The following is a 23,357-nucleotide window of genomic DNA, read 5'->3' as shown; positions in this document are numbered from 1 at the left end:
GTGTCTGGTACTAACACAGACATAGTGTCTGGTACTAACACAGACATAGTGTCTGGAAATAACACAGCCACAGTGTCTGGAAATAACACAGCCATAGTGTCTGGAAATAACACAGCCATAGTGTCTGGTACTAACACAGACATAGTGTCTGGAAATAACACAGCCATAGCGTCTGGTACTAACACAGCCATAGTGTCTGGTACTTACACAGACATAGTGTCTGGAAATAACACAGCCACAGTGTGTCTAGAAGGAACTTCAAACAGGAAAATCTACCAATCACAACAACAACAAAGAGATAAAATATATTTAAGAAAAGAACCAAAATGAAAATCGCTTTTGCATTTAAATAGGAAAGGAAAGGGAAAATGCATGTTCCATGTAAATGACTTGATGCGACAGTAACAACTACAACTACACATGGTGGACAGTGACAAATGGATCTATGGGTCAAGGCGAAAGAACCTTAAGTATTATTTGTACTCAAACTTGTGTTTGTACCAATACCTTAAGTCAGTTTTTCATCTAGAATGTGTTATGGGTGGGCCATGTAACCCTTCCAATGGGGTATACAATAAAATAAAAGTCAAACATCATAACACCGAACATGAAAATGGAGGTTTAATCTTATGGAAACAATGTAAAAAATAATCATATTAAAACTAAATACTAATCTAACCAATTTCTAGAAAATAATGGAGACATTTTGGGTTTTTATACTTTTTTACCATGATCTGATTTATCTGCAATTTTGTTTTCAACATCAGAATCTGAATTGATAAGTGCAGATTCACCGCCATTTTCTCTGTCAGTACCACCAATCACATTCATCTTATTACATGCAAAACCAGGTTGCACTTGTCCCATAAATTTATCAAAGTTAAAACATATACAAATAATCTTGAAGTGCCCACAGTTTGATGACGTCAAGCCCCCAAAAGTATGACAAAAATTACACAGGCATTACTGATGTAGTATGGTATATGAAGCTTAGAGGTAATGAATGTGTTCAAAGATTGATGTTGTGTGGACAAGTAAGACACAAATTTGAGACTTTTTGACATAAATATTAATATGCATTTTTCAATAAAATGTTTTATATGTTTCATATTGCTAAATCAAGCCCTGCATCTACATGTGACAGTCGGTCATGAAAGGATGCTGGTACTATCTATCGCTCTATCAAGCTCATCTATGTGAGCTCATCTGAAAGGCAAGAGGCAACATTAAGACAAACTGCAATAATGATCTTCAATTATCTGTGTTCCCTAGAAAATCAAGAAGATAGGTCTATGATAGCAAGTGTTATTATGACTGGCATATCTTGTTAATGGCATCAGCTTACTTTACTAGATGGTCTAAATAACAATCTACAGTATATTTTCTTAGTAATGACTACACACTTTACACACGTAAAGATCCCATTCCCTTCTTTTTATCCATCACCACATCTGAAATTATATACATTAGTACTTCAACCTTTCATGATGTTACACCTTAGCCTGTATCAATAATACTAGCAGCATGAATATATCATCTCATAATAATCAATATTGACATTTTCAGAACATGAAGATCTGCCCTGGTGACCATTTAAGAAAATTGACAAGTCAAGCACAGTTCAAATAATGCTTCACTTTTAATGTTTTACGTACTTAGGATAAATGTTTGTTGTTTGGAGAGCTGCTCAGATATAGGGGAGTCACAATGTGCCTTCCTTGCATATGCCTTAACAGGGATTTATCTGGACAAGCAAAGAGGCAGATATTTGACCCCAAGTCTGCAGCAAATGTCAGCAAAAATTACCAATTTGAATAAGAAATGTCCCCATACCTCAGAATTTACGAAATTAAAAACAGAAAATAAAAATCTAATTTTGAAGAATATCCTGATTGTTTCACCAATTAGGGCACTAAGATTGGAATCCTAGATAACTTCCTGCTTAGTGTTTACTATAATCCCCTTAATGGTCACCAGGTCATATTAATAATATACACAGAATAGATCTGTACAGTCAACTCATGGTCTATTTCTCAATTAATACCATTATCCTGATTAGAATCCTTTTAAAACTATATAATAAGGGTAGACTGATAATCTGAGAGTTTGTTGTACAGTGTGATCGAGATCACAGGGAGCGGGGTCATGAAAGGTGGAACTGTTGTCATAGTCTGAGATAACATGAGTTGACTGTACAACATATGAATGGCAATCACACTGTGCATAACATGCAGATGTATGAGCTTGTAACATTCCCTTCCAGCTGCCATGTTAGTCTACAACCGATGAAGGACTGGGGCGGACAAACTTCCCATGTAGCCTTGCTAGCAGGGAGACGTGGTCCAGTACACCAACACCACAGAAAATTCAAAATTTGTTCAAATAATTTCCATTTCCTTCTTGTCATGGATGGAAGGATGCTATGCTTTATGATGAAGCTTCAGTCACCATATTTAGCTACATTAGCAAATCCCAGTCAAAATATACTCCCTATCAAGGTTCTGAGAAATTAACAATCAGAACTTTATTACCCCTTAATGTTTACAATAATTGTACAATACTTACATAAAGATGAAATTTGTGTACCGTATTTGACGCAATAAGCGCCCCACTCTAATAAGCGCCCACAGCGATATTTGCTAATATATTGGCTATTGAACAATCCCAATTAGCACCCCTTCCGATTGATCAATGTGCAAAAGACTTATTTATTCGTGTATAATACACACTCATGTGGTATATGCACCCTTAAATGTGGGCAAATAAATTCTGGAAAAAATATCTGTCGTATGAAAACATTTTCTTTTCTTTTTTCAGCAAAATAATAATCTAATGAGAGTCCCCTTATTTATGATTTTGAGAGCACCCTGGGCACTTATTACGTCGAATACGGAATCTTATTTTCATGAGGAATTTGTTGTCTGACTACTCAAGTTCGAAATAGATCAGTTTGAGTTTAAGATCCAACAATTTATACTACACTTTTGAAACAGTTGCTCATTATCATACATCTTGACTACTCATGCAATACGACTTTATTACAAGCAAGCAGTGCCATAGTGATGATGAGACAGAGATGGCAACAATGCTACTGTTGACATGGTTAATGAACCTGGAAGACCAAGTACATGGAAGGAATGAGATCTAATGATAAAAAAGTTCTTTCTAATAAAAGAAACAATGTGTGGCAAACAAACATGGAGAGTTGTATGCATATGTGGTAGATGATAGATGTACCATGCGTTTATGTACCAAACATACTCTCACTTCTACATGTGTTAAAAATGGAACAAGAAATCTAATAATTTGAAACAAGGCTTTGCAAAATCCCTTCCCCATAATCACTACAATCAAATAAATCATAGAGTAAAAAGTAAGGCAAAAATAACATGCATGGAGAAAATATTCCTCAATAACCAAAACTATTTTGTCAAGAACTCCAGAAAATCAGAAATGTTTGGCTTCCTACAAAAGTTGGCAGAACAACGTTAGCTAAAACACAACGCGTTTAACTTGTCAAAACAAAATTTAAATGTGTTGTTTCTGCCCAAACCAACTCAACCACCAGTTTGCATATGATTTCATTCTTTTTGTCTGCAGAATTATTATTTTTCTATTTTCTTTTCTTCATAACATAATCTGTGATGTTCAGCCATGTTCAGTGGATGTCAAGGTACAACAGGAATCCAGGGATAGTGACTCCCATGTTTTTCCTCACCCAAATTATGACAACATAAAGAAAGCTATCAAAAGATATTTCACTTTTCAAAAGGACGCTTTAAATGAGGAGCAGATTGTTCAAGTGAGTAGGCAATTTTCTGCCAGTTAATTAGTTATTGAATTGAATATTTTACTTGTGCATTCAAAAAACCCAACCAAACTGACCCAGGACAGAAGCCCACATGCAAGGTGTGCATGCACATGCATGGAGACATCAAATTGAAGTAGTACCCGGCATAACTCTGGTATTTTGTCTGGGTCAAAGCCGGAGGGGGTTGTATTCAACCAACGCTCCACTGATGGATTGCCAGTGGTGTCTGATCTCACCTGTAACTGGTGGTCCAGAGATAGATAGACCATGTTCATAGCAGAGGCAGGGATGTTTACATCAGGAGCCACTGGAAACACAGCAATGAAATACACATTAGTACATCGTGTTGACGTCAGGTGATACTGGAAACACAGCAATGAAAATACACATTAGTACATCGTGTTGACGTCAGGTGATACTGGAAACACAGCGATGAAAATACACATAAGTACTTCTTGTTGACGTCAGGTGATACTGGAAACACAGCAATGAAAATACACATTAGTACATCGTGTTGACGTCAGGTAATACTGGAAACAAGCAATGAAAATACACTTTAGTACATCTTGTTGACGTAAGGTGATACTGGAAACACAGCAATGAAAATACACCTTAGTACATCATGTTGACGTCAGGTGACACTGGAACCACAGCAATGAAAATATATGTTAGTACATCATGTTGACGTCAGCAGCCACTGGAATCATGGCATAAAAATACATGTCTGTAAATCATGTTGACGTACGAGAACAATATTAGTACATTGTGCTGACATCAGGTGATATTGGAAATTCCTTTAAAAAATAACTTTTTATTTTGTTGTTAGTACATCATGTTGAAATCAGGTGACACTGGAAACACAGCATAAAAATGCATGTTAGTACATTGTGTTGACATTAAGTGAGTATACAAAATAAAATCACATTTGTGTAACATTTTTTTCATCAGATACCACAGGAAATAAAGCAATGACATATATTTTTAAATATAGAAGTACATCATGTTGACATCAGGTGATACTGGAAATACATAATAAAAATAAACATAAGTGTTTATGTTAGGTGTCACAAATACACAGACACAAGGATTTCTGCAGAGACTCAACTCTAGCTGAATATTTTTATCAGTAAAACAGTATGACAAAATATGTTACAGACTCAAGTTTCCACATTCAAACATACATAAAATGTGACTGGAAGTACACAAACACAGAAGCAATTAGCAATCACTGACAGAGTTCAACTTTCATGGCTGCAGCTCAGAGAGAAAGAGTTATGCACAGAAGGTTAATGTCATAACCAAACAAGTTCTCTCAACAGACATACCCCCTCCCACGCCACTGTGTAATGATTGCCCAGGACAAGACAGTGGACAGCAGCCATCACATCAGTGTCATAGTCCTCAGTCAATTCACATTAATGGTCCCGAACAGCTCCGTGTATATGTCACTTAAGTCACAGCCATTCCAGTATCAGCTACCGTATTCACTGTATTAAACACTCTGCTCCAATAAGCTCCCCATGACCAACTTCTAGACCAATCTGTAAGCAATTGCCCAGAACTAAACCTGAAAATTTACATGATAGTCTGAATTTTCCTGTGTATATTAAATATTTTTTACAGAAAACAGCAGGGCAGAAGGGGTATGTATATAATTGCCGTGCAATATTATTATCTAAAAACATTTTAGTTTAGTTTTGGTGACGTTTAAACCATGGAAGCCCATCTTGTTCACTACCGATCGATTTCTGAAACAAACTTTATTTCATGTATTGTTTTGATAAGCACTCCCCATTTCCATTTTCTGAGCCCAGGGTGCTTATTACGGTGAATACAGTAACTCATATGATGTAAACAGAATCATTCCAAACTTTGTCATGTATATGCCAAGCTTTCAGAAAATTCAACATCTTCGAAGCTTCTTGCAACTTTTACCATGCTTCTCAATGTTGAGCATGCCCCGAAGCTTCCTCAATGAGCTCCCAATCAAAGCTTACACACATAACATACCAACTTGCAGCAGAACCACCGTTGTGTTCAGAAGTCTGACTTATCGCAGTAAGTACTAACATGAGAAGGACCTTTCCTATAACTGTCTGTAATCTGACGATGGATTTTCACAGACATGTTCGCTGATAAAAAGTATAAAAAAAATGCACGAGAAATTTGTGGAATGAAAGTTGTACCAGACAAACAAGAAAATACTATCTTATCACTATTCCCTGCCACGGGGCACATTAGAATTATGTTTGTTCATATAGTAGAGAATATAAACAGTGACTATATATAAGAGTCCTATATAGGCTGAAGTGTGAGTGAGTGAGTGAGTGAGTTTGATTTTATGCTACTTTTAGCAATATTCAAGCAATATCACTGCGGGGAACACCAGAAATGGGCTTCACACATTGTACCAATGTTGGGAATCGAACCCGGGTCTTCGGCGTGACGGGCGAATGCTTCAACCACAAGGCTACCCGACCGCCGCATAAAGCCTTAAGAAGAGAAAACTTGGGCCGCTTTATGTCATCAGAAAAATGATTCAATGTGAAAGTAATACACACAAAAGGCTCCTTTACTCAGTCATGATAAGTAAAATTACCATAACTCTGTAAAAACATAATTTACGTGACCAATTTTAGAACTCAGTCTTGACAAATATCTCTCACATAAGCATGCAAACTCTCATTTATGCAACTTCAGTAGTTTCTGAGGACACTTGTCCCCATTGCGCACACTATGCACCAAGTAAAATAACATGGACCAAGGGCCATAACTCTGTAAGATCAGAGTGTAAAATTTCATGTCTATGACTTAAATAGTTTTTGAGAAAATTTGTCCACTTTGAGAAGTGAAATGAGAGATGGATGGAAGGACAGATGGACAGACAGACATATGTACTCCGTTCCTATATCCTCTGCCCCAGTTCATGGCAGGGGATAATAACTCCTACTGTAATATGAGAATAGTTGTTTTAATACGAGTGCCTTGTATCTCGTAAAATATTCAACAAATGGCACAATTCACTTCTCTAATGATGTTTAGACGAACATTAAGTTTTCGAAATACAGTTACGTATAAGTTTAAGAAAAACAATTCTATATAGGAATCCTAGAGTATTCCAGGACCTGATGAGGGTGGAAAGTGAGTGAATGGATTATTAAATATTCATTCTTGGGTCTCTGAGGACTAAATAATGTCATATTGTTGCACATACTCTGAAGCCTTACACTCAGCATTGAAGGGTGTTTCATTCTTCAACACAACTTTGAGTGAAGGAAGTCAGCCCCGGACAGTGAGAACTAGGATTGTATAATATTTATTTCCAGAAAAGACATGTCATGTGCAACAGGCATCTTTTTCAAATGGATTAGTTTTATATGATTCAAAGCAACACAATTTTGCATTCCATACACAATGCAAATTATCTATTCTCGGTTTATATGATCTTAGAGCACAATGTTTTGTGACGTTTCACTAGGTCGAGACAGACAAGGCTGTTGCTCAGTGTGTCATAACACATGAAACATGTCAAGACATCTGAAGGAAAGGAAGTTAGCAGTAGTAGGAGATAAATATTGCTATATCTGGATTAACTCCAACAGACTAGGACTTTTACTGATTCCAACCAGCCTCAGGAAAGTGTTGGGGGTCATATGCTGACTTACACCTGTCCAAAAGGTTTTCCAAATGTTTTTAGTTTCAAAGTTTTTCAATTTTGCCCTTCACTCACACCTAAATACTGTATAGGTGAAATCATTATGCCTTTTTCCTTTAAATGAGGAGGGACTGCTTGTCCCTTAACTACGTTGGTGTAGCGAGTGGTCAGGTACCCAAACATGCACTTAAGATGCAACAATGTTAAAGTTAAAAATGAACTTACCTCAGTATTTGTCAAGAACAAGAAAATGTCAGAACATCATCAAATTTCTGTAGTCTTTTTACTGCTTTACAAGCTCATTTGCTATCATAAATAACTTTGTCAATTAATCCCAAATGAACAAACATTGTACTTGTAGTAAGTCTGATCACGTTCCAGAAGAAAGGTATTCTCGTGCTCAATGGACAAGTGAAGGTACTGGCAACACAGGAAGAACACAATGTCCTATGACTATCTCAAACAGTGAACTCTGCCTGATTATTTTACTGGCCTATTTCAGTGTGGGAATATTACAGTGAAAAGTACTACAACTTAAAGTACTGTTATAAGTTTACTATATTATTAGTGGTATGCAATAAGGGCTACAAGAGTTATGTCCCTTTGTAAACAGACAGTTTGTTCCATCTGACAAAGGGTAGAATGTATGATCATGTATCCTTAGTTATTGTATGTAGATATGTTCTTCTTGATTGTGATGTCCTGTACATGTGTTTAATGTTGTGCTGGGAATGCCAGTGAGGACTTAGTTGTGACTGAGGATTTAGAAAAGATACCAGGTTATGACTACAGTCATAAGTGTCATTATTGACTAATGATTTAAGACGAGGTGTAACAGTACTATACTATAAGGCCGGAAGGTACAATGGTCTGGTGCAGATAAACCAGTGCCTGTGGGCACAGATCCTAGTTGCCATACAGCAGGAAGATCACTGGCTTCAGACATTAAAGAGTGAGAAAGTTCATCACTGCATTGATGTAGCTTAATGTAGAAGGAACGCCCAAAGTGGCACAGATCATAGAAGTCTGCTACTTTGGTGACCCAAGTGTGGTGCAAGTGAGGCAGAAATGTGAGATTCAAACCCTCAACCACTTGATCCCAGCAGCTCAGGAGCAGCTTAGACCACTGGGCCACTGGATCCCCTCCAGAACATAGTCTGCATGTTACACTGACAACCAATCAGCTTTTGTTATAAATGAATAAGTGAATTCTGATTATTGACCCATCTTCTAAATACCAACCAATCATCAAGGAAGAGTCAGTCTACATGAGAGAGCTACCCCTCGGAGGGACAAGGACACATAAAATGGAGAACATTGTGACTCTCCGTCACCAAAACATGACCATGATAAAGTTCCAGTACCTGATGTAGGCATCTGCCCTGGTGTTTCTGACGCCGTCCATGACGAGCTCTGCGGGGGCTGGTGTGAGATGGAGCGTGTGGGTGGGGACATGCTCTGCCCCACCTGGTTCAGTTGGCCGGGGTAGGTGCTGCAGTGGGTCACCCCTGTGGCCGGCATACGGGCGGGGCTGGCTGTGCGGGGAGTGGAGGATGCACTGGATGTCCCCGTGATGTGTGTGTACTCGTCCGATCCTATTCTTCGGTGTCCTCGGCCTGGGTGGAAGGTGGGGGGTTTCATTATAATCAAGGATCATGTTCAGTGTTGAGAAGGGACTTGAAATGTTACTTGTAAGCGTGGAAGGGAAAGGTGTCAACTGACACAAGGATCTATAACTATTACAATCCATGCAGGCAAAAATTTGTCATGTGAAGTTGTTATACAGCCTAGCATGCAGTAGACCGATGAAGACAGACAATGAGAAATTATGTTCAGAAAATGCCAATCATGTGATGACAGCTGCCACTCCTGTGACAACCACAATACAACATAAAACTCTGCACTTTGGGCCATGCAAATAAATAGCTTTAGTATGTTATAATCTTGCAGCTTCATTGGAAATATTATAATTTATCAGTTGCATCACTGAATTATTTTGACTTGGAGCAAAGTTTCACAAACTGACAATCTGTCTCATGATTTTATGCTTATGGAAAGGTGTTTACTGAGGCTTCAACAAGAGTGTGTGAGTTGGATTTAACGCCACTTTGAACAGTATTCCAGTTATATCATGGCATGTCAGCTTAATGTGAGAGGAAAGCCTGAAGTGATGCAGGTCTCAGAAATTTACCACTTTGGTGAAACCCATGAGCATAGGTATGGTGCTGACAAACCTAGAAAAAATCGTGGCGAATCGGGATTCGAACCCAAATTGGCTTCTTGAGTGCCCAAGGGACGCAACTCTGCACAGCAAATTGTGACCCCTTAGAAGCCATTCATGCCACCACTTCAGCAAGAGTGTATGAGAGATTAACACTTTTATGTCTACTTCATACACCATAACAGCACAAGCATTAAGCTTCTGTAACCAGCAGCTCCTTTTCACATTCTGTCCTAACATCCTAACATCTAACAGACCCACACTTACTGCTTATACATTAGGAACTATTAAAAACTGTTTCAGTGCAGGATCTCACAAGAGATGAATATTCCATCCCAAGTAACTTTAGTGTAAGCTCTGATATTTGAAAGTTACATAAAATATATTTACCGATTGGATTCCATTTATGACATTATGTTCGAAACACTTTCAAGTTATTCAAGTAACAATTACCAATATAATGAACAGGATTAAGCATGAACGTCCATCAAGCTCCATGTTGGAGGACCTGATTGGCTGAGGTACATAACTGGAGGGAAAAGTGTGCAACGCAAGTGAATGATAAACAAAACTGAAAATATATGATTTGAAAATGATTATGGATACATATCGTAATAATATTCACCAATGATAAAACAAGAAGTCAATTTCTCCTTGGTACAGACTGAGGAGTGAGAAGTGCAAGACGTGCCCACATTGCATGCAGCTGAAAGTGTCCTGTATGTCCAAAGCATGATACCCCACCAAGCATTCACACTATGTGATGAATTGTTTCATAATATGCAAAAATGATGACCGTAAACACATACTTTTCGTATTCTATATATTTTCCCTGTGGAAAATTCAAATCTCTTTCTTTCCCATAATTAATTTGTGGTGAGAATATTTTATGATGCTTTTTAGAAATATTCCAGCACCATTGCAGAGAGACACCAAGTTTTAGGTGTGACTTTAACAGTGAGGCTACCCCTGCACCCCTGCAATGATAACTTGACATATAGAAACTATCACCTGTACTCTCCCCACCCCCCCTTCACGGCACTACATAATCTAGGTGTGTCATAATCATCACTGAACAAGATGGTTTACAATTTAAACTTTATGTTAATATATCCATTGAAAAAAAATGTGATGAAAAAGGAGACAAAAGTGAAGTATAAAAAATTGCCAGCACCAACTGATACCTTGAGAGAGCAAGAAACTAGGTTTTGGTGGCCGAGCTGGAGGAAGGAGAGCATCAAATGAGCCAAACCTTCCCAGTGCTATAGTCCCAGCAGCATGGAGAGAGAGGAGGAAATCACACACATTAAATCACAGTTCTCCTACAATCTTACTTCAACATGTTCAAATGCTTACCTCCTAATTTCACAAACTGTTAAAATATTTTGCGTGTATGTTTTAACCATTGCAATCTGGATTCTTTTGAAACTTACGTGACAAAGCATACGAATATATACAGCATTATCCTCTTGTTTGTTTTAATATTTACCTGCTGTAATTTAGGCTATGGCTTATCTAAAGACTTTTCATTCATTTTTAACAATTTCACTAAAGTTTCGAAAATTAAACCTTCACATTCTGAAATGAGTACAAGTGTCTGAAGTTTGAGAGGAAATTACGATCCCAAAACTAATATAAGTTCAGCTTGAATCTCTGTAATTGTATGACTGGATGGTTTGAGTCTACAGTAAATACAGTACGCTAGGACCAACACAATCATAACATATCAGCAACGTCATGCCAAACACATGCATAAACAAAAGGGACACAGATACTTAGGGTAATAACAAGACTGTGCACTGAAAACACTGTCAGGACTGTGGGTTGACAGGGACTGAGGAACTACTTTGTAGGCAGTGTTCTACTGACTGTATTAGTAGGAATAGTTAGTGCCTGTATACTGACAGAAGTGGCATGCCAAATAAGAGCATAACAGTGTTTCCTTACACAGGTACATAAAAGGAAAATCAAATGTTCAACCCGTCAAAGGTTCCCCATTATCTTACATCTGTTGTATCAAATTTAATGGGACTGGAGAAACCTTTCACCTCCTAAAGTTGTTTCGTCAAAATTACTCGAGCAACTTGTTTATTAGGCTACTGAGGTAGGACAAATACACCAGGCCCTTGTTGTGACTGATGGCACAATCAGTCCTGAAACATCTCTGTGATTTATCTCAATAAAGGTTTCAAGGTCAACCTAATATCCGCTGATGGAAAAAGTTCACCTCGTAACCAGACTCCCAGAAGACTGGTGACGCAAAGCTTGAGGGGTCTAACCAACAGCTTGGGCTGTGAACTCTCAAGGGATCTGAGCAGGTAGTCTGACAAGGCACAGGACAGGGGCATAAATAACACTGTGTTGCAGTATGAGGGGGTTTGAGTGCTATCATCTCCTAGCGTAGATGTTGTTGGACAAGCCTGCTACCATGACAATCAATGCTTCAGTATCCTCACCTGCTTGGTTTGTCTGATTAAAGGTGATGCCAGCTGTGGCGAAGTTGGCAGGGGTGCCATGTGACCCCGATCGTCGGTGACCTAGCACTGGTAGTACGAGATGCATGGGAATTAAACGATGATGTCAACAACAACACATGCTACACACTCGCACACATCACACAGCGAGAGGGAAGTAAGTGCCAGATGCAAGTATGTATTGGAAACTCTGCAACGTCTAGATTTGAATTCCATTAAGAATGAATGTATTTAGCTGATTAAGTGTTTTCAAGGCATAAAAGAACTCTAATAGTAAAATGTTCATGAACCACACATCAACATTTTAGCACAGTAGTGATTTCTACAACATACTGTAACTAGTGTAGTTTGATGTTTCCAGCACCTCCATGCTCTGGCACATACCTTGAGAGCAGCAAGCATTACTTAGTGCGAATACAGACATCATAATGTGTACACATGTGTATAAGCAGCCAGACATTTCTTGATACTCTGTCGTCAACCCATAACACTGACTGACTGACTTTCTCAACCAAGGAACATGTGTTACTAGTGTCAGGTCCAGGTTCATCATAGCCTAAGCTTGTAGTTGTCGTGAAAAGTTGGGGTATTTATTAGGCTCCTTTTAAACAATGTCATTCACATACAACTTGCATATTCAGACACTTTCTATTCTATATCCCAAACCCTTTTTGGGATGTTTAGTATTTCATGAATGTGATAATTTCTTTTTCCAAATGTCACCAATTGTTGATTTTCAAACTGGTTGCCCAAGTGTTTACACAAAAATGCAAGGCTATCATTATAAATACGAAATGCTTGGATACATCTATATATATCTTTCCTTATCCATACATGAGATAATATCTTTTACAAGAGCCACTTATTGCAGCATCAGCCCCAACTGTTCCACCTGAGTCCATGACATCACAAGGGAAAGGGGCTGCCTGTGAACACCACCTACTTGGTCTTAACCTTCAAGGTTACAATTGTGAACAAGACCATATATATTCCCAGACTTTCACATTTCAAGTGCTATATTAGTACTCTACACTTTCCCTGGGGCTCTGTGATGTGACCACAAATTAGTCATGCAGGTGTGGTTATCTTGAGGATTATTGTGGTCTACAACATAAGTAATTTGTGTCCAAATAAAACACGTAAACAAACAAGCAGACACAAGTAATCAACTGAAAAACGTTTGAAATACTGAGGTGAAAAGAGATGATATTGTGAAGGGTTTCATATTACCTCCTTCACAAGAATGCAGAAGTATTAAATAACAGTTGGAAAGCTTGTTGCAGCATATATAGACATCTAGCTTTCAGCAAGGCTAACTTAACACGTTTGTGGCTTCCACTGCCATGATTACAGGCCTAACATCATAAGGCTACATCCGAATATTATAACATTTGTTTCTCTTCTCAACTATTTTTATTGATATCCTAAACATTTCTGTCCTACAACAGTCTTGTACGAGGCTAGGAACCGGGAAAACTAACCCAAAGACCATTTAAAGTCAAAATTAAGAAACTTCTTGTGAAATAAAAAGGTTTGAGAAAACATATTTGATTCATTTTTCAAATAAGTGGTTGAAACAGGTCAGAAAAAATATAGTTGAAAATAGTATAAAATTCTTTAGCCACCTCTCTGTGGGTTGCTGGCCTGGTTCCGCTGTTGAGATGAGATGTCGTATTCATCCAGTTTGCTCAGATCAGCTGAATATCGTTTGTAATGGTCAACAGGTGTCCCTGACCTTGACCCTCGGGGGTCATGGAGACTTTCTCGACTGGCAGCAAGGGATGGAGGTGCACTCTGCTGGCCTCTGTGTCTCTCCTCCTGAAATTGGTTTACGTGAACAAGCTGTGAGTGAAGGATGTTTAAAGCAAAAATTAAAGGAGCATTACACATATCATATATAATATACAAAGCCTGCTACTATAGTGTGCAATATCAATAACACAGAGTGAAAACAGCTTCCACAGATACACTCCAGAACTTGAACTTCCTCTTGCTTTAAGTGGACTGGGAAGACAGTGGAAGGCAGGAGGGGAGATTGGGGGTGCCTTTCTCCTGTCATGCAGGCTAAGTATACAATTCACTGAATACTCCGATTATTACTATCCTGCAATGATTGTGTGCAGTTATTACACAGAAGAGCAGCAGGGCTATAGACTGCTATGACACTGTTGTATCAGATCCGAGCACATACAAGGATATATCTGATCAATTCATTGATGATTGTCACTGTGTGATTTGTCACACAGTGCATTTCAACTACCATGACTACAGTATATTATAAGATAATGGCCAAGTTCTAAAGTAAACATTCTGTCGGACAATATCCTATACCAGCATTCTTTGAAAGTATTTTCTAGCTACACCAGTCCACAGTAGTTTAGCAACAGAAATTTGCAAATGAATATTTTTACTATCTATTGCCTGTATATATAAAACATTTATACAAAACTTGCACAAAATATCAATCCAAACATATAGTGTATACGGTTTATTGTGGGGTCAACCTTTTTCATAGGCATATCATTTTGGCAGTGGTTCCAAGGATCATGCCGGGGTTGGCCAATACCCAATAACCTAAATATACTGTAGATTATCAGTCGGAAAACGGTAAAAATGAAGTCAATATGGTTGTAGTACCTCCACAACGATGGGGGCATGTCTGGCCATGCTGGGCAGGAAGAGAGGCACGTGGTCCGGCCGGTCAGCACCATACTTGACAGTATCACTATTGGTGACAGCTCTGGACTCGCTGGTAGGGGGCGACACTGAATGGGAGTGTACCGTGCTGGGAGGTGTGTTGGAGAACGTGATTGGTGGTGTCATAGGAGCTGCAACAAAATATCATTCTAATGTCTCTAATCGTTGTACACAAAATCATTCAAATTAGAGGCGTCACTATATGGTGGATTGCAACACAATACATATCTCGACACTAAAGGTGCAATACAATTTTCATCCCTATACAATACTTTTATTTCTGAAGTTAATATTCTTCATTCTGCAGGTGAATCACAACCCTGAATCATTTGTTAATAAATTTCAGAGATAAAAGATGGGATGTTGTAGGAAAGAATTGGTAGAAGGCACTGTGAATGTTATGCTATATTTGTCCAACCATGAAATGCTAGACAATCTGCATAAGCTGGTGGTTGAACAGTTTGTTATTATTCACATATTTTAAACCAATATAACTTGAAATGAAATGTATCACATGTATCGCAATACAGGGTCATAAATCGATGTATTGTATCGTGGCCCTTGTTTCGGGATATGATACTGTATCGGAGTATTGTTACACCACTAATTTAAAGCATACAAACAATGAGGTCTTATGATGATGTAAATGAGCATGTGTGACGATCACAAAGATACTTGTACATGTATTTATATTATTCAGTCTTTTGTCCAAAGCCCTCCAAGAAAAATGTGTTTGGCTGGAAAGTTCAGTTTACAATACTTCATATATCCACATACAAGTCAACAAAAATGATATATATCCACATAAATGTCAACAAAAATGATATATATCCACATAAATGTCAAAAAAATGATATCAAGCTGTTATGGCACAGTAGTGATTTTGTATATATATGTTCCCCTCAAAACACAACAGTTGCATCCACAAATCTCCCATTCTTATGAATATCACTTCTATATGCCTATTCAATATGTAATCATTCAACGTGAACACTTCTTGTTTCTGTATTTAGGCAACACCTTATCTAAGACATCTGACCGGTCCGTCTGCACACAACAAGAATGTAAGCAGAGGGGCCTACTTGTACAAAACACATCAGATATGTACATACTTGTACCCAAATGTGTACCCAGTGTTAAAATAGCTGCTGGCCCTCTAGACAAATGCAAGTGACTTATAAATTGGGCAAGTAACATTTCCGTAAAGCTGGCCTGACTGTCCATTTGAAAAATACATACTTATTTATACAAATGATCAACTAAGTTAGGGCAAAGTCAGACATCATTTTGTTTTCATTTTGTATTTTATCAGAAACCCATGTGAACTAGAAAACTGGGTTTTCGCTGTTCACTGATTATGACTGACATACATGTAGGTGCATTATTAGTATGTATGTGAAAGTCTAAGAACCACAAACGACAGACAAAAGTATTGTACAAAGCAGCCAATCAGCTTTGCTGTTGTTTAACACAATGGTCTCAAAACACACAACATACATTTAGGTTAACGCATGGTATGTAGGCTGTAGCCACGAAGTTGGGCTAGTAAGATATATTTGTTTGTTTGTTTTGTTTGTTTGTTGTTTTACGCCGCACTCAGCAATATTCCAGTTATATGACGGCGGTCTCTTAATAATCGAGTCTGGACCAGACAGTCCAGTGATTGAAATCATGAGCATCGATCCACGCAATTGGGATACGATGACATGCATCAATGGGGCCCTGGGGACGTATTGTGACACCTTCAGTTCATGCACCTACCACTGCTAGGGTACAGCTCCTCGTCCGAGTCACTGGCTGGCGGATACACCAAGGGTTCCTCAGCACCTCGGAAAAACTAAAACAACAATATGCGAGGGAACAATGTTTTAATGTGTTAAATTGCTAACATGGTTAAGAAACAATACATCATTTCATGAATTTACTCTCACCATGGTTAGTGTCCGTGATAAACGTGATGAGTGTCACCAAATTTGAATTAATTCCTACTACTACAGCAGGGATATATGCAGGCCATTCTATCTATGAGTTCTGGGGACTCATGCTTTTGGGGGTCCCAGGCATTATAATGGGGGTCCCATGCAGGGATTAGACTACTTAGACCTACCAGTACACAGAGGCCGATGTTCAGCCCCAAGGAAATGTCACTCAACATACCCAAATTGGGATTAAAAGTTACCACTTCATGTTAACGAAGTTAGAACTAAAGTTATGGCTTTGTAGAGGTGACTTGTATTTCACTGATAACAGGACCAATGAACAGGAACAGGTTGGAATGCTTAATTTTACAATGTTCAAATACCTCTGAATTTTGTAAAATAGGAACTTTTCAAAATGTAAATTTTGAATAAAATTATGATGTTTTTTCCCAAATTGCCTGCCAAGGGCACTTAGTTTAGAATCCTACATTAATCCCTGCAAGGTGACCACTACTAGCAACAAATGGAATATGAAGTACCTGTGGAGCCAAACACTAAATACAGGTGTGACTTTTCTTGTTTGAAACCAAACATTTTGATTTAGCAAGAAAAATTGGCCATCGACAGTAAAATTTCACATGCATGCTACTTTCCATGGCCATAGTTAAATTGCCTATAGAGATATCTCTGCATCCCATTGAATCCCATATAGAAATTATTTGCTGTTTTGAGTATAGGTTGCAATGTTTTGCATCCAGTATAGATGGTATAACCCTGCAACAGCAAGTTAATACAAAGGGTTAGAGTTGTAAGACCTTTGATAACTTGAGCAAAAATAAACACTGTTGGGGTAGATACATAAAACCAGCCTTGTACCCGCTCCACAAAGCAATCTTTGAGCTAAGACTGTCTTAAGTCTAAGTTAAAGTATGAGCATGACTATTGTCTTAGCACTACGACTGTCTTAAGTCTATGTTAAAGTATGGGTGTTACTATCGTCTCACCGCTATGACTGTCTTATGTCTTTATTATAGTATGGGAGTTACTATCGTCTCACCGCTATGACTGTCTTATGTCTTTATTATAGTATGGGAGTTACTATCATCTAACCGCTATGACTGTCTTACGTCTTTATTATAGTATGGGAGTTACTATTGTCTCACCGCTATGACTGTCTTACGTCTTTAGTATAGTATGGGAGTTACTATCGTCTCACCACTATGACTGTCTTACGTCTTTATTATAGTATGGGAGTTACTATCACCTCACCGCTTTGATTGTCTTACGTCTTTATTAAACTATGGAAGTTACTATTGTCTTAGCACTACGACTGTCTTAAGTCTTTATTATAGTATGGGAGTTACTATCGTCTCACCGCTATGACTGTCTTACGTCTTTATTATAGTATGGGAGTTACTATCGTCTCACCGCTATGACTGTCTTACGTCTTTAGTATAGTATGGGAGTTACTATCGTCTCACCACTATGACTGTCTTACGTCTTTATTATAGTATGGGAGTTACTATCACCTCACCGCTTTGATTGTCTTACGTCTTTATTAAACTATGGAAGTTACTATTGTCTTAGCGCTACAACTGTCTTAAGTTTATGTTAAAGAATGGGAGTTACTATCATCTTAGCACTAAGATCGCTTTGTGACAAGGGTCCCAGCTCATGTACTGTGCCCATCTATTCCCCCTGTTTGTGATTTCTCACGGCAAGCAAGGGCTGCTGGGTACATAGCTCCTCGGAATCCAGAACTAGTTCTCTATACATCAAGGTTGAAACAACACCATTAAACCACACCCATTCCTTCCCCTCATACTGAATATTCCTTCTCTTCATCTTTCATATCATCAGCATCTGTTCTGGATCCAGCAGACACTTACCTGAAACAGGTGAGTCATCACTCGGTCCACCTCCGCCATCGACGGCCTCTCAGTGGGGTTCCCGGACCAGCACCTGAGTTCAACATGTGTAGATGAAGCAACAATACCATCGTTAGGGGAAAGAGGGAACGGTGGCCAATTCCACTAAGGCGCTGGTAATCACTGTGCATAGTTGCGTCTCTTAATTTAATTAGGCGTGTCAAAAATCTGTGATCGTGTTTAAATCCTGATTTTTCCTGATTATATTCCTAGGTTTGTCAGCATCATACCAGTAACATAACCGAAACGCTCTTCAAAGCAGAGTTAACTTTCACTCTCACTCACTCACTTACTCACTGTGTGGGAAACAGAGGGGCACATTCAGCTCATACCTTGTTAATACAATAGCGGTTATATTCATACAGATTTATACACTACTCAAAAAAGTAAAGGACCACCCTAATCTTACATTTAACTTTAGTTAATCTGCCAGAATCAGGTGGTCCACAACCCTTTTCAGTAGTATATGTATTAAAGGGCAAGTTCACACGGAAATGAACATAATTTTCTTGTACTTTTTCCACAATAAAAGTGTTAACCTAGAAGTGTCATAGACAAAAATATAAAAATATCACAATTAATTAACATATGTTTTGCATTAAAACGATTTATATTTTTCACATTTACCAAGTGTTCTATTTCCATAACAAAAACACCATGGCTTATGCCCCTTGCAATATGACGTCATTGGTGCCAATTGATAAACATTATGACGTCATCATGCTTTGTTAGAGCCGCTTCACGTGGTGTAGGTACAGGTGTGTGATTCTAGCGTCTCAGATGCCAGCCAGCATAGTGTTATGCTGAGTCACCACTGCGTCGGAGTGTGTCGTAGGCCATGTCGTTTTTACCGAAAACTTGTACTTGATATCTTTTACGTTCAGAATAGACAGGGACCCAGTTGAATTGGCACCAATTACGTCATAATCTAAGGGGGATAACTCAGGCCTGTTTAGCTCGAAAAACGAAGGCCTCATAACGGCATATCATTTTCACACTATTGTGAGCTTCCTACTTTCACTGTGAAAAAAATGAGTGTATATTTTCAAACACAGATACCAACTTATTCTAAAATTGCGTTTTGTTAAGAAAAAGAAAGACAGTAATTTTTGTACACTTCCCCTTTAAATGAGGACATGATATGAGTGAGGTTTAACAATGCCTTGGCAATTGTGAAAAATTGGCAAAGTTTCAAAGATGAAACTCCAAGGGTATAAGTAGGGAGATCACACAATATCCTTAACAACACATTCTTTGAAAGTATTATGCAGGTTCACCAATCTACTGAGCGACAGAAATCTGCCTCTGGATATCTTAACAGTATGTTGCCTGTATATGTAATAATAGCTATGTAACATACATTGATTTATAGGAGTGCAGTAACTGTTAACCACAAGGCTACTCCCAAATGGCTTGCATTACAAGCCAATGCAGTAACTGTGTTAACCACAAGGCTACTCCAACTGGCTTGCATTACAAGCCAATGCAGTAACTGTGTTGACCACAAGGCTACTCTAACTGGCTTGCATTACAAGCCAATGCAGTAACTGTGTTACCCACAAGGCTACTCTAACTGGCTTGCACTACAAGCCAATACAGTAACTGTGTTACCCACAAGGCTACTCCAACTGGCTTGCACTACAAGCCAATGCAGTAACTGTGTTACCCACAAGGCTACTCCAACTGGCTTGCATTACAAGCCAATGCAGTAACTGTGTTAACCACAAGGCTACTCCAACTGGCTTGCACTACAAGCCAATACAGTAACTGTGTTAACCACAAGGCTACTCCAACTGGCTTGCACTACAAGCCAATACAGTAACTGTGTTGACCACAAGGCTACTCCAACTGGCTTGCACTACAAGCCAATGCAGTAACTGTGTTAACCACAAGGCTACTCCAACTGGCTTGCACTACAAGCCAATACAGTAACTGTGTTACCCACAAGGCTACTCCAACTGGCTTGCACTACAAGCCAATACAGTAACTGTGTTGACCACAAGGCTACTCCAACTGGCTTGCACTACAAGCCAATGCAGTAACTGTGTTAACCACAAGGCTACTCCAACTGGCTTGCACTACAAGCCAATACAGTAACTGTGTTGACCACAAGGCTACTCCAACTGGCTTGCACTACAAGCCAATACAGTAACTGTGTTAACCACAAGGCTACTCCAACTGGCTTGCACTACAAGCCAATACAGTAACTGTGTTGACCACAAGGCTACTCCAACTGGCTTGCACTACAAGCCAATGCAGTAACTGTGTTAACCACAAGGCTACTCCAACTGGCTTGCACTACAAGCCAATACAGTAACTGTGTTGACCACAAGGCTACTCCAACTGGCTTGCACTACAAGCCAATGCAGTAACTGTGTTAACCACAAGGCTACTCCAACTGGCTTGCACTACAAGCCAATGCAGTAACTGTGTTACCCACAAGGCTACTCCAACTGGCTTGCACTACAAGCCAATACAGTAACTGTGTTGACCACAAGGCTACTCCAACTGGCTTGCACTACAAGCCAATGCAGTAACTGTGTTAACCACAAGGCTACTCCAACTGGCTTGCACTACAAGCCAATACAGTAACTGTGTTGACCACAAGGCTACTCCAACTGGCTTGCACTACAAGCCAATACAGTAACTGTGTTAACCACAAGGCTACTCCAACTGGCTTGCACTACAAGCCAATACAGTAACTGTGTTGACCACAAGGCTACTCCAACTGGCTTGCACTACAAGCCAATGCAGTAACTGTGTTACCCACAAGGCTACTCCAACTGGCTTGCACTACAAGCCAATGCAGTAACTGTGTTGACCACAAGGCTACTCCAACTGGCTTGCACTACAAGCCAATGCAGTAACTGTGTTAACCACAAGGCTATTCCAACTGGCTTGCACTACAAGCCAATACAGTAACTGTGTTAACCACAAGGCTACTCCAACTGGCTTGGACTACAAGCCAATGCAGTAACTGTGTTAACCACAAGGCTATTCCAACTGGTTTGCACTACAAGCCAATGCAGTGACTGTGTTACCCACAAGGCTACTCCAACTGGTTTGCACTACAAGCCAATGCAGTGACTGTGTTGACCACAAGGCTACTCCAACTGGCTTGCACTACAAGTCAATACAGTAACTGTGTTAACCACAAGGCTACTCCTACTGGCTTGCACTACAAGCCAATGCAGTAACTGTGTTACCCACAAGGCTACTCCAACTGGCTTGCACTACAAGCCAATGCAGTAACTGTGTTACCCACAAGGCTACTCCAACTGGCTTGCACTACAAGCCAATGCAGTAACTGTGTTAACCACAAGGCTACTCCAACTGGCTTGCACTACAAGCCAATGCAGTAACTGTGTTGACCACAAGGCTACTCCCAACTGGCTTGCACTACAAGCCAATGCAGTAACTGTGTTAACCACAAGGCTACTCCAACTGGCTTGCACTACAAGCCAATGCAGTAACTGTGTTGACCACAAGGCTACTCCAACTGGCTTGCACTACAAGCCAATACAGTAACTGTGTTAACCACAAGGCTACTCCAACTGGCTTGCACTACAAGCCAATGCAGTAACTGTGTTGACCACAAGGCTACTCCAACTGGCTTGCACTACAAGCCAATGCAGTAACTGTGTTACCCACAAGGCTACTCCAACTGGCTTGCACTACAAGCCAATGCAGTGACTGTGTTAACCACAAGGCTATTCCCAACTGGCTTGCACTACAAGCCAATACAGTAACTGTGTTGACCACGAGGATACTCCAACTGGCTTGCACTACAAGCCAATGCAGTAACTGTGTTACCCACAAGGCTACTCCAACTGGCTTGCACTACAAGCCAATGCAGTGACTGTGTTAACCACAAGGCTATTCCCAACTGGCTTGCACTACAAGCCAATACAGTAACTGTGTTGACCACGAGGATACTCCAACTGGCTTGCACTACAAGCCAATGCAGTAACTGTGTTGACCACAAGGCTACTCCAACTGGCTTGCACTACAAGCCAATACAGTAACTGTGTTGACCACAAGGCTACTCCAACTGGCTTGCACTACAAGCCAATGCAGTAACTGTGATGACCACAAGGCTACTCCAACTGGCTTGCACTACAAGCCAATACAGTAACTGTGTTAACCACAAGGCTACTCCAACTGGCTTGCACTACAAGCCAATGCAGTAACTGTGTTGACCACAAGGCTACTCCCAACTGGCTTGCACTACAAGCCAATGCAGTAACTGTGTTAACCACAAGGCTACTCCAACTGGCTTGCACTACAAGCCAATGCAGTAACTGTGTTGACCACAAGGCTACTCCTACTGGCTTGCACTACAAGCCAATGCAGTAACTGTGTTGACCACAAGGCTACTCCTACTGGCTTGCACTACAAGCCAATGCAGTAACTGTGTTGACCACAAGGCTACTCCTACTGGCTTGCACTACAAGCCAATGCAGTAACTGTGTTACCCACAAGGCTACTCCTACTGGCTTGCACTACAAGCCAATACAGTAACTGTGATGACCACAAGGATACTCCAACTGCTTTGCACTACAAGCCAATGCAGTAACTGTGATGACCACAAGGCTACTCCAACTGGCTTGCACTACAAGCCAATGCAGTGACTGTGTTACCCACAAGGCTAC

The 23,357-nt window shown here is 39.6% G+C and overlaps 1 protein-coding gene across 5 annotated transcripts in view; it reads right to left on the bottom strand.

Annotated features, from left to right (window-relative positions):
• Positions 1-23,357, bottom strand: part of LOC124110672 (mitogen-activated protein kinase kinase kinase 7-like) — an 84,065-nt gene that overhangs the window by 46,432 nt on the left and 14,276 nt on the right. The window contains exons 8-15 of one of the 5 annotated variants that reach the window (XM_046470013.2): positions 18,667-18,739; positions 16,620-16,695; positions 14,799-14,989; positions 13,787-13,979; positions 12,144-12,230; positions 10,872-10,949; positions 8,831-9,082; positions 3,952-4,118 (exon numbers count right to left, since the gene is read on the bottom strand). In XM_046470013.2, coding sequence (XP_046325969.2) covers positions 3,952-4,118; positions 8,831-9,082; positions 10,872-10,949; positions 12,144-12,230; positions 13,787-13,979; positions 14,799-14,989; positions 16,620-16,695; positions 18,667-18,739 — 1,117 coding nt within the window. The remainder of the gene's footprint in view (positions 1-3,951; positions 4,119-8,830; positions 9,083-10,871; positions 10,950-12,143; positions 12,231-13,786; positions 13,980-14,798; positions 14,990-16,619; positions 16,696-18,666; positions 18,740-23,357) is intronic. The other 4 variants (XM_046470026.2, XM_046470018.2, XM_046470031.2 and 1 more) reach the window with 4 other exon arrangements.

The sequence above is a fragment of the Haliotis rufescens genome, unplaced genomic scaffold (assembly GCF_023055435.1).
Source record: "Haliotis rufescens isolate VD_foot unplaced genomic scaffold, xgHalRufe1.0.p SCAF_5, whole genome shotgun sequence".
Classification (NCBI taxonomy): Eukaryota; Metazoa; Mollusca; class Gastropoda; order Lepetellida; family Haliotidae; genus Haliotis; species Haliotis rufescens.
Note: the sequence above shows the minus strand (reverse complement) of the source record. Positions and strands in the feature narration are given on the sequence as shown.